The sequence below is a fragment of the Pinus tabuliformis genome, chromosome 6 (genome assembly GCF_031772625.1).
Source record: "Pinus tabuliformis cultivar Carrire ecotype Pingquan chromosome 6, CPIR1, whole genome shotgun sequence".
NCBI lineage: Eukaryota > Viridiplantae > Streptophyta > Pinopsida > Pinales > Pinaceae > Pinus > Pinus tabuliformis.
In genome coordinates, this window is record NC_142292.1 from 400,492,575 (window position 1) to 400,505,499 (window position 12,925).

The window sequence follows — 12,925 nt, forward strand, 5'->3', positions numbered from 1 at the left end:
AACCCAGCTGGTTCACTACACTCGCCATCAGGATGTTTTGAGACTCCGGCGGTTAGGGTTAGATCTACCCCCCCGGCTGGCACACCGGATCCTCTTGCAGACCACCCATCTGCACCTCGTTCGCGGAAAAGGAAATCAAAGTGCGTAAAATCAACCTCAAAGGACATCTCGATCCGGTTTGGTGAAACCTCTGCCATTGGGGAAGCAGCTACCATGGCTCGCACTATACTGGTTGGCCATGTTCGTGGAAGGGCGTATTCGGCTGCTCGACTCACGCTATGGGTCAAGGAAATCTGGGGAGGTGTACTCCACGAACTACCAGAGGTACAAGTTTTACCTAGAGGCTGGTTTGCTCTTCACTTTGCAAAGGAGGCCTACACAGACTTGGTGCTCGGCAGATACTAGCACATTGAGATGGCACCGGTCCTGCTAAAGAGATGGAGCCCTCTCTTTGATCCCGAGAGAGAAAAAATTGGGGCTGGTCCATTATGGGTACACCTGCCTGGTCTCCCTCTACAATACTGGTGTGAGGAGGTATTTGTTCGAATAGGAAATGCTCTGGGGACATATCTTGATCATGATAAAACCTTCGTGGAATCAAGGAACAGAACCCTTGCTCGCATACTAGTACATTTGGATACCCGCGAGGGGCTGGAGGAGAAAATCACTCTACATTGGGGAAACTACACCAGGGTTCAGATATTGGATTACGAGGGGGTTCCTTTTCGATGCCGCCGATGCCACAAGGTTGGGCACCTATTTAAGGACTGCCCCCTCAACAAGAAGGCAGATGATACCCCCACAGCACCTACTGTACCCTCCAAGACAGTAGTATAGACAAATCAGTGCACTCCTGCACTTGGTCTGGTGCCCTCAGTCAATATAGCTCAACAGGCAGTGGTTGCGACTCACTACACACCCTCGCTACCAGTCACCAGATCACGGGTAGCAGCAGAAGCCGCAAAAGCTTCGGGTACATCTCTATCCTCTCCTTTCTCTTGTAATACTCTCTGCTCCTCCTTGCATATACCATCTATATCTGTTGCACAATGCTCATTGCCATCCTCTCCTGTCATGGCTCCACCTGCCCCCTCCCTGCACTCCCTATCTTCACCCTCCTCTTCTCCCTCTTCACCTCGAGAGTCAAAGTCACATCACTATAACCTTCGTCCTTGCACAATAACCCAGGATCCCCCTTTAAATTTTGTTGGTTTGGGTCTTTCCATCCCTGGAACAACCCCCTTGACATCTCAGGGGAGAAAATCTGACCTATCTAAGGCTATCCGATGTGCTGGAGTTGAAGTAGCCTCTGGACATCAATCTACTCTCGATGGGGTTCTTAGAGCAGCGAACGCCCCTGCCAACATTCCCCCATGAAATACCTCACCTTTAGTTGCAGGGGCATGGCTAGTGCCTCAAAGAAACTAGCCCTGCGGAGAATTTTTGAGATTATTCCTATTGACATCATACTACTTCAAGGGACTCTTGGCCCGACCGATCTCATCTCTGATTCCTTAACCTCTATGTGCCCGGGGTGGATATTTTCAACCATAAACTCTACTGGATGATCCAGAGGTCTTGCTATTGGGTACAATCCAAAATCCATTAGAGTTATAGCATCCTGGGGAGGCCGAGGGTATATGGGTATTGACCTTTTTTCAGCAGAGCTGGGGACCAGCCTTCGGGTAATAAACATCTATGGTCCTTGTCAGCAAAGGGAGCAGTTCTGGAAACATCTACTTGGACTTTCTATTTTATCTAAGGAGAATATCATCATTGGAGGTGACCTCAATCTTTCTTTGGGCTATGGTGAAGCCTGGGGATCCATGGCACAGGTCGACTCGATCTCTGGCTATATGACTGACCTACTGGAAAGACACAATCTGATAGATGTCCATATGAACAAACCTCTACCCACATGGCGGAATAGAAGGGTGGGCGAGGCGGCCCTTGCTCGTAGACTTGACAGATTTATCATGAAAGGATCCCTTATTCAGCAACTGCATCAATATAAACAATGGGTTGGAGCTGGTGGCATATCAGACCACTCCCCTGTATACTTGGAGACCTCGGGTCCTATACAAAAACCAAAAGCGCCCTTCAAATTCAATCACATATTGCTATAGGAACCATCTTATATTCGGATGGTCACGGAGTTTTGGGCTATGAATCCGATTGACAGATCAGACTCATTAGCAAAAGGATTTTGCTCCAATCTAGCCCAACTAAAGCATATGTCCATCAAATGGGCCAAAGAGAAGTATCAGAAGGAAAATTCGGCTCTAATGCACATAGAAGCTGAGCTCTGCACCCTAATGGATGAAAGAGATTTGGGGTTTGTCACTGCTGAAGATAAATCTCACCTGGTGGAACTTGAAAGACAAAAGTCATAGATATTAAAAGACAGAGAGGAATCTATTCATCTTCGTAGCAAAGCTATATGGTTAAAGGCAGGGGATGACAACACACGGTTTTTTCACAATTATGCACAGGGTAGGAAAGTCACTAATACTATATGGAGCATGCCGAATCCGGAAGGAGGTGTGGCTGATACATTTAGCAAGCTCTCTCACCTGGGATCATCACACTTCAGGAATCTTTATAAAAACCCTCCAGGCTCGACTCTTGCTGACATTATAAATATTGCTGGTCATTTCCCCAGGTTTGTAAATGGGGATGAAGCAGAGGCTCTCTTTGATCCTGTGACTCCTGGGGAGCTTGAGGGCACTTTGAAATGGTTCAAAAAGGATAAAATCCCAGGTCCGGATGGTTGGACCATCGAATTCTACCTTGCTTTCTATGAGTTTCTCAGCCATGATCTACTAAGGGTAGTGGAGGAATGTCGGGTATCTGGAACAATGTATAATGCTATCAACTCGAAATTTATAGCCCTCATACCAAAATCAGACTCCCCATCCTCCTTCGATGATTACAGACCCATCTCACTCTGCAATTGTCTCTATAAGATCATTGCTAATCGTCTCTGCCCTATCCTGTCACGTCATATTGCTCCTCAACAATTTGCTTTTCTTGAACACCACGAGATCCATGAAGCTATTAGCTCGGCCCAAGAAACCATCCACTCCATTTGGACCAAACACCAAAAGGCCATCACCCTAAAGATCGACCTGGCAAAGGCTTTTGACCGTGTCATTTGGCTATATATTAATATGCTCCTCATCCACTTGGGTTTCCCCCTCAACTTCATCACATGGATCATGGCTTGTATTACCACTCCAACCTTCAGTGTGCTCATTAATGGGTCTGCATCTCATTTCTTCCACTCTGAAAGAGGACTCAGACAGGGCTGCCCCCTGTCTCCTCTTCTATTTTTGATTGTCATGGATGGCCTCAGTCAGTTGATTGCATCAGCTAAGAGGGATGGTGATCTTGGTGGTCTTAAGATATCAGATGACTGTTATCTCACCCACCTCCTGTTTGTGGATGACGTTATTATTTTTCTCGATGGCAGTATCAGGGATTCCTGCTCCTTCTCAAAGATCCTATCCCTCTTCTCATCTGCCACTGGCATGTTAGCAAACCACTCAAAATCCTCCATCATATTCACCCGCACTTCCATTCATGAGTCCCAATATGCGCACCGTCTATTTCCTTATGGCATCACCCCTCTAGATCAGGGACTAAAATACCTGGGATATTGGATCAAGCTTGTCAATCAGAAAATTGCTGATTGGACTTGGCTCGTATCAAAATTGGAGAAGAGGCTAAAAATTTGGAGTCACAGATACTTATCAAGAGCCGGTAGGCTTGTTCTGGTAAAATCTGTCCTTGAGGCCACTCCTGTTTATTGGATGGCACTTGCCTGGATACCTAGAAACATCTTGACCAGACTTCACCAAATATGCAACAGATTCCTATGGAATGGGAATCAAGACAAGAGGATATTTGCCTGGGTGGCCTGGAATAGGATAGCTTTGCCAAAGAAATGGGGAGGCTGGGGCTTAAAAGACCTGCCTCTCTTCGCTCAGGCACTTGCTGCCAAAATGGGGTGGACATTGCTCACGGGACAAAATCTTTGGACTAGCATAACATATCATAAATACGTTTGGCCAATGAATATCATGGAATGGATTCGACTCCCAAATTGGCCCAAAACTGGCATCTCAACAGTTTGGAAGGCACTTCTTCATTCACTGCCTCTTATCAGGGACAATCTGATCTGGAGAATAAATAATGGACAGTCGGCTCGCATTGGTATTGATCCTTGGATTGGGAGCGGTGGAAGACATCGTTTAACCAGGAATCTTATACAGTATATACACTCCCAAGACATCAAGGTCATTGCCAATATTGCGGATCCTCTCAATACCACCATACTCACTCAACGATGGAAATCCGCACATCAAATCAATCTGCCCCAATGCTGGCACCATGAATGGAATGAATATATTACAGCTCTTCACGAATCACACATTAGGATAAAAGAGGGACCAGATGAACTCATTTGGCACCAATCAGACAACGGTATATATACTCCAAAGGGGGGCTACCAAGTGCTGATATCACACAAAGTTCCTGACTTGATAACTTTCTGGTGGAAGGCTATTTGGAAACTTACAACGCCACCCCGGGCCAAATTATTCTTCTGGTGCATACTAAAAGACAAAGTCCCAACCAGGGAAAATCTCATGCACCATGCCATCCATGGGCCTACCTGGTGTTTTCTATGTAAAAACGATGTTGAATCAACAACACACCTCTTTCTGAAGTGTACTGCCCTGATGGAACTATGGCAAAACATATCATCTGCGATTCAATTCACAGGAACCTGGGAGGGTGACGATTTGAACAGGGCTTGGGAAGATTGGTACCACCAGCAAAAGGGATCCAAATTCAGAGCCTCCCTCTTATTATAAGCTGGCAACTGTGGTTGACAGAGAACCGAACCATATTTCATGGCAAAAACGTAAGCTGGCCGCACACATATGCACAGATTATATCAGCTTACAATGATGTGCCGGAACCACCCCAACCTCGAGCCCGAAGGCCTCGCGGCCCACCTCACATAGATAAGAATACCCCATAGGAATTCTTTGATGGCGTAGCCCAACAACAAGGATGCCGGGGGCGGATTTATCCTCTACATGAACGAACAACACTACTATAAAGTCCGAATGGGTTTGGGGACTAGCTCAAACAATTTTTCCGAACTCATTACGTTTCATCACCTCATGCATTTCTCATTGGGTCATAATTACATGAACATTCATATTTTCGGTGATTCGAAGATCATCATAGACTGGTTTAATGCTACAACTGCTTGCCACACTCACACACTCAGCAATATATTGGATGAAATAAATATTATGAAGGTACATTTTAATGATATTACTTGTAATCATATTTACAGGGAACACAATAACAGTGCCGACGAACTATCCAAGATGGCCACGTCACTACCCTGAGGAGAGTGGATGATCCAGGAGCAGCGAGGGTCTAATTCTTTTCAATACTATCATCGGCCATACATAGACCCTCAATACCACAGGGCGGACAGCCCATGAACTGAATATTTGATATAAATTTTGAAGTAATTGTACAGTTTTTTGATTACTTTTTGGATGGAAAGTATATAAATGGCCTTGCGTGGCAATATGTATATAAAACAAAAGAACCTAAACGATCATCCTGTGTGATGAACAGGTCAACTATGCTGATATATCTGATATCTATTTTGTTGAGCCATCAGGCTGATAGACTCTAGCATATGCATCTCGATGCATCTACAATATGTAATTTTTCAAAGTATAATGAAAGATTACGATTTTTCCAGGGGAAAAAAATATAGACATATCATCACTGAGGTAGGCATTCCCATACTCAGATCAAAGCTGACTAAAAGGCTGACTAAACTGTTCTGATACAGGAACAATTTTGTAATACATCAAGAGTATAGACATGTGTAGAAACAGTATGGATGCAACCATCTATTTATGAATAGTCCACTGCATAATGAATAACAAAATTCCTTGCAGCCTGGATGGTAGAAACTAGATCCAGGGTCTTATTTCTGCTTCCCGAACTAGTACGATTCTATCCATGTGAATGAATGTGTTGAAGTCGAACATGGTAGAAACCACTTGATTAGCAGTCAATGATGTGAGCTGTTAACAAGTGTGAGAGAAACCACTAGTAATTTCAATGGCTCTCAAAGTACTCAGTAGAATCCATGAAATTTGAATAAATGAGCTGATGTCGAACATGTCATAGAGTCCTTTGATCGAAGGTCAATGATGCAGCCTATCGTCGAAGGCGAGAAACCTGCCATTAGGGCATGCAGATTCCAAGGTACTGATGATTTCTAGATCATCTTTCTAGATAATGAGCTGAAGTCAATAGAAAGAAATCTGTCGTAGGCAAGCCCACAACACGAAATCATAGATCAAGTTTTGAAGAAATATATTGGCAAGGAATGGTTTATTTGAAAAGAAATAAACTAATCGCTCATATATATCACAATACACTAATAATTAAAACCAATCATAATAAATATAAATAAACATTTATATGCGAATAAACTAATAGGTCATATCAAAGCCATAAACATGATTAGGTCAAAACAAATTTAAACACAATCAAATAAATAAAAGGATAAATGAAATTATAATAAAATCTTTAAAATAAAAATAAATTCCATCTTAAAACCAATTAACAAACCGCTCCTCATATCTGAACTGGTCGGTCCCTCACTCTCCCTTATCTTCACCTATTTATTCACCTTCACCCATCTCTGACTTCTTCAATAATTCTCATCCTGATGATGAACCACAGAGGCTGGTTCGAAACGTCGATGAACTAAAACAACAGATGCGATGGATCCGGAAGATACAACCACATTGAACTGACCTCTTGAACACATAACGACGCTGCAAATGGTTTGGTGACAATTGACCCAAAGCTAATACCCAGAAACCGGCTAAAGACTTTCAATATGGTTTGATTAAATGTTAGGAAAAGGATTTCCCAACGCAGGTGAACAAAAAGTGTCATGTTCAAGAGTGGTTAACTGCTTTTCTAAAACACAAAGTGTAAAAAACAAGTTCATTTTTCTCTCTTTTCCCCCACCATTTCTGGCAAGTACCTCTTTATTTTTGACAATCTTGAGGAGGATAACACTTTCTTGTTTATAAGCTCATCCTTTGGAGAGTCCAACTTAGTTTAAAATTTGAACCCTAAGAAGGAGTGGTTCATTCCTGTTTAAAATTGAACAGGTCCTTTACTGTTAAATTTTACAAGTCCAGTATAGGAAAAACTTGGCGTTTTTCAATTTTAGGGAGTCAGAAGAAAAACTTGAGAAAACTCCATGGGTGTCCTTTTTCATAAATTTATGTCCCACAAGCTCAAAAGAGTATAAAATAATACTTGAGAGAACCGCTTGACCATTATTATCAAGGAGTACTTTTCATGATTAGTGGCCTCGATTTGAAAAATTAAAAAAAGTGATCAAAGACACGTCGTTTCATAACTAGTATCGAACTTGAAACGACAAAAGTCTAGCGATATTTTGATGTTTATACGGTCATAAAAGAGCTGTAAGTGAACCTCCTTTTTAATTACGTTTAACGAGTTTAAAAAACTCGGCAATCTTTTCATATTTTACGAGTCAGAAAAGAGCTTAAAGAGGACTCGTCCTAGAGGAATGAGTGGTATAAAGGGTAACAACTGGTTCCGGCAATGGTGGAACTACTCAAAACATGTAATGGTTAAGAGTTTGGCTAACAAAACCACTCATAGCTTTGGTCGCTCAGGAAAGGAGAAACAACCAAGTGAAAGCATATGATCAGCCAAAGAGATGGTGGTGATGGAATGAGAACAACCAAGGCTCATCTAACAGAATTTAGCGGATAAAGACGGAAATCACTAGATGTAAAATGGGTATGGGTTCATTTTTATGCAAGCTTGAACCATAGAGAACTCTTCTTGGATTCAGTTTCATGTTTACACAAGCTTGAAATGAAAAACTATGCTTGTTATAAGTTCGCATGCCCCCAACATAATGACTCAAAATGAGGTACATGCCCCCCAAGCTTCATTGCATTCAATGAGGTGGATGGAATGAAGGTTAAATTTTGATAGCTTAGAAAGACTCGACTTGGATTTTACAACATCTTAGTCAAAGACTCGATTTGGAAAAGGAGATGTTTGATTTTTTAATGAGTTTGACATAGAAAAAGAACTATCCTCATGACCCTTGTTTCATTTTTTAATGAGCTTGACACAAGACAAAGAACTATGCTCACAACGCCTCGTTTCATTTTTTAACGAGCTTGACACAAGACAACGAACTATGCTCACAGCTCCTTCTTTCATTTTTTAACGAGCTTGACACAAGACAAAGAACTATGCTCCAGACATCCAATTTCATTTTTTAACGAGGTTGAGACAGGAAAAAACTATCCTCGAGATATCCGGTTTCATTTTTTAATGGGGTTGATACAGGAAGAAACTATCCTCACGATAGGTCAGGAATCGGAAAACGACTATACCACCTGATATGCAATTTCAAAGGGACTCATAGGGATTGTGCCATGAAATGAATCCACCTCAGAATCGAGAGGTATGATTCGAGGATCATCAAAGGAAACAATGTTCGATGAAATCATATGAATAGTTGCAATAGAAGGCAATACGTTAGGAGGAGGGAAGGAAAAAGTTCCTAGTAAACCATAATATTTAATCAAACCTACCCCAACATCCTTGTAAGGGATAGTTGTTTTACCGACATGGTGAATACTATCTGAAGAGGCTGGGTCAGATGAGAAATAACTCAGCTGGTCTATCGTAATGATATTTCTATTATAAGGAAACTTAATAAGCCAAAAGACTGATGAAACAATAGCAGTCATAGCATAAGACCAACTGCGACCCAAGAGAAGGTTGTAATCTAGAGGAGCATCAAACACTTCCACATCTATATTTACAGTTTTTCCTTTGACCCCTATAGGTAAATCTTCCAAAATAACAAAAGGATGGAACCCTTAACCATCAAAAGCCTTTAGAATTGTCAGAGACTGATTGAGTGTAGGAGAACCAAGTGATTTCCAACACTAGATCGACATAATACACGTAGAAGCCGCTTAATCAATCACAGTCCAAAAGCAAGTTCTATTTTTGACTAACACTAGAATCTGGAAAGCCATTTAATGAGGAAGGCAGGGTGTACTATTCTATAAATCAAAGATTATTAGGTTTGAATCCTGAATATCAACAGCTCCTATAGTAGATAATAGTAATTTACTTTGTGCTGGGCATTATTACAGCACTTCCAAAGCCGACATTGCTGAAGGGGCAACAAATAAGTCTTCAACAATGTTATAATTCCGAGCAGCTCTTGCATGTGGATTGAAAATTGATTTCCAAAATATACCTTTAGCAGGTGGTTTTGTTACTAAATCTGGGTTGGGTTTCTCAATCTGTAGTGGAGCAGACCCAGGAGGAGGTGTCGTTGATATATTTGAATTAGAAGATTCTGCTTCTTTACCATCAACAGGATTTTTACTACCATAATCTTGTGATCGTGTCACAATCCTGACATGAGACATCATCATAATGGGTTCTTCTGAGGTATTCGAGGAAGAAACAACCACTTTACTATCTTGAGTAGGAGAAGGATACTTCAATACAAAAGGAGTTTGAGAACCTTTAACAAATTTCAAAAACTCTGCTCGATATGTGCATTCTTTGGTAAAATGATCCTTGTCGCAAACGAAACAAGGATAGCAAGGTTTTTGTTTTTCGTCAATAGATTCATTTTTATTTGTTTTATCTTTTGAATTTTGATTGTTTTTGTTCTTTCCCTTCTCTTTACTACCGGATTTGGTCATAGATGAATCTATGACATCAATATCAACAGAAACTTCAACAGAAGAATCTCCTTTCCAGGAATAAGGTAAAGTTATTGTAGGAGAAGAATTCTTTGAAGATTTATTCTTACTTTTAATACTAACTGAACCAATCATACCATCAGCAGCATGACACCCTGAAGGAGTTGTAGTTTTTGGAAGATCAGGGATTCTTTCATGTAAAGTACCTGACTACGTATAAACGAGGTCAAGGTACTGAGCCTGAGCAATCACTTTCTCTTCAGTGACAACTCCTGCCTAAGCTACATCTTTAGTGATTTTAGGTAACAATGATTTTACAAACCATTCCACTAAAATTTGATCCGGAATGAAGACTTTCACTAAATGCCTTATACGTCGCCATTCATGAATATGATCAGAAATATATGTGGACGTGGATTGTTTTAGTGAAGTTCACAATTCCGTGCCATTTTCGTATCTGACATGCAACTGAAAATGAGTTAGGAAAGAATTGGCTAACTGACTGAAATTATAAAAAGAGCCTCGTGGTAACTCAATGTACCATCTGGCAGCAAGACCAATAAGAGTTCTTTGAAAAAGACGCAATCGAATTGAATCATCAATGATTAAATTAGATGCACACTAGAGGTGATAAATCATAACATGATTTGACGGATCCTCACCTGACTTACCCTCGAATTTCGGGATATCACTGGGCAACTTATTAGGCATTGGCGACCAATACAACAGGTAGTAAATCAAATCATTTGTAAGGCGTGACAAATCAGGTAAATCCAAAGTTGCAATAAATGGTAACTGACGGTTAGGTTCACGAAAACCTTGAGTAATGAGACCAGTTCCATGAGGAGGATATCCAGGATAACCTGGAATCGGATTTGCATTAGGAATGTTATAACGTCCTGGAAAACTAGGATTAACCGGACCAAACTGGGGTTGTTTAGGCTATTGATAAGTATAGCCAGGATACAGTTGATTATGATAAACTAGGTTTTGTACAATAGGACCAAATTGATACTGTCCCTAGTATGGTTGACTCATGGCAATTGTACTTGGACCAGCTTGTCCTGCAGGCATTTGGACCAAAGTCTAAATTGTAGGTCCTAATTGGGGCATAGAGACTTGAGGAGTTTGCACTGATGCAAGGATAGTAGAAATCGGAGCTACAGATACTCCAGAAACAAGTGTGGTAGGTTAAACAAAAAATGTAGCAGTTGCAGTAGCAGTTCGAGGCGGAGTCTGAGGTGATCTAGGCCCAGGCTGCCAAACTAAACCAGGTGCAGAGGTTTGAACCATAGGTTGGACAGGTTGGTGGGTTAGACTAAAAACCAAAGGGTGTCTAGGTTGATTAGATAACTACACATTAGGTTGCAAAGACTGTTGAGTTTGAGACAGATCCCACACCATATTCATTCCGGGACCCATAAAAGGTTGTACATATGGAGGACCATAACTTGGTTGAATGTAGGGCTGATAATTAAGAGGTACATTTCTAGTTCCTTGTAAAAATGATTGACCAGAAGGCGGTTGGAAACCTTGAGTTGGGTACTAACCTTGATAACCCTGAGGCACGTACTAAATCTAGGATTGAAAAGCATCCTGAGGAATATGGGATTGACCTTGGGGTATGTACTATCCTAAAGGTTGAAAACATTGAGGTAGACCTCCAGGTGGAAACTGACTACCTTGGGGTTGCCCCCCAAGCGATAACTGACTACCTTGAGGTTTCCCCCCAAGCGGTAACTGACTACCATGCCCCCCTGGTGGCAACTAACTACCTTGAGGTTGAGGATTTGGAATACTACCAGGCATCATAAAAATATGCTCTGCATTCAATGTTTTAGTTCCATTATTACCAGGTGATAACTGATGTTCAGTCGGTCAAGGAGTTACTCCTGAAAAAGTACCAAAAGTGACTGGTACCTCAAAGGAACAGAAGGACCACCATATAAAAAAGCTTCCGATGATTGGGAAAACATAGATGACTGTCTTGACATGATGGATCAAGGATAATAATCTCTGGGTGTAAGATGAAAATAATCACATGTAAACAAAGAAAATTTCAATAAAAGCACCTAAAGTCTCTAAAGAAACAAACAACTGAATCACGGACCTAAAAAATTTAAGAGTTCAAACCACACACAAACAGTAACTTCTCGTACTAAAAACACTAGTTGGTGATGAAATCCAATGTCGTAGAATTTTAATACAGAAAGGACGGTTGGAACAGGTACCCCGACAACCTGCTTAATGAAACATACTGGCACAAGTTTCTTCACAAAACCATCTCGATGAAGAGAACCCCCCAGAGAGTCCAAGTGAGTCTATTGGACATTTTCTCCAGGTACTGTGAGACCCATCCTTCACCATCACCTTAGGAAATAATCTTAAGTTTATGGACACTAAGGTTACCAACAACAACAAATACAACTGGGGGAACAGTCTATGATCCGATCTACGCGCAAGGGCAGAGTAACAAAGCTCAATCCCCTTGAAGGCTCCTCAACATGATCAACCCGAGGTTTACCAACAAGTGACCTCAGGCTCCTTGACAATGGTTAATTTGAGGTTTACTGTTTATAATACGCGCAAATCTTCTATCTTTCCCAATGAAATAGACTTGATTGTCTCAAAGGTTCGGACATGATCTCATGATTGAATCCTTTAAGAGAAGCTTCCCAGAATGTATCAATTACAATTGGATTTATTTCCTACCACAAGATATAACTACTGGTTTTTTTTAACTATCTTGGAGAGTTAATTACACCCTACTCCAAGATACTAGCCTAAGCTATATTGGTGATAAGAGCCCTAGAAATAAAAAAGATTGCCAAATCAATTTTAATTAAGTGTTACTTTTATAGGTTGTGCTTTAAGTCAATAGATATGGAAATGAAACTTTGATGATGTGAAGACTCAACTCCGAAAACACTAAAAAATGCACCTAAAATGATAAACAATTCGTTTTCATTCAATGAATTCCTAGCTAAAAGAAAGAGTTCGAGAATGCAATTCTTTGAGAAACAAATCTTTCTTTCAGCATGTAAATGAAAAGACTTTTTTTTTTTTTTCTTTTTCAATAA

General features: G+C 41.0%; 1 protein-coding gene across 1 annotated transcript; it reads left to right on the plus strand.

The window, feature by feature from the left end:
• The first annotated feature begins 414 nt into the window (after window positions 1-414).
• On the plus strand, window positions 415-837 carry LOC149258993 (uncharacterized protein At4g02000-like). Its single transcript, XM_089444731.1, has one exon. The coding sequence runs from the start codon at window positions 415-417 to the stop codon at window positions 835-837; it is 423 nt and encodes a 140-aa protein (XP_089300857.1).
• The last annotated feature ends 12,088 nt before the right edge of the window (window positions 838-12,925 follow it).

Excerpts from the sequence above, each read along its gene's own strand:
- LOC149258993 (XM_089444731.1), top strand. The coding sequence starts at position 415 with ATGGCACCGGTCCTGCTAAAGAGATGGAGCCCTCTCTTTGATCCCGAG.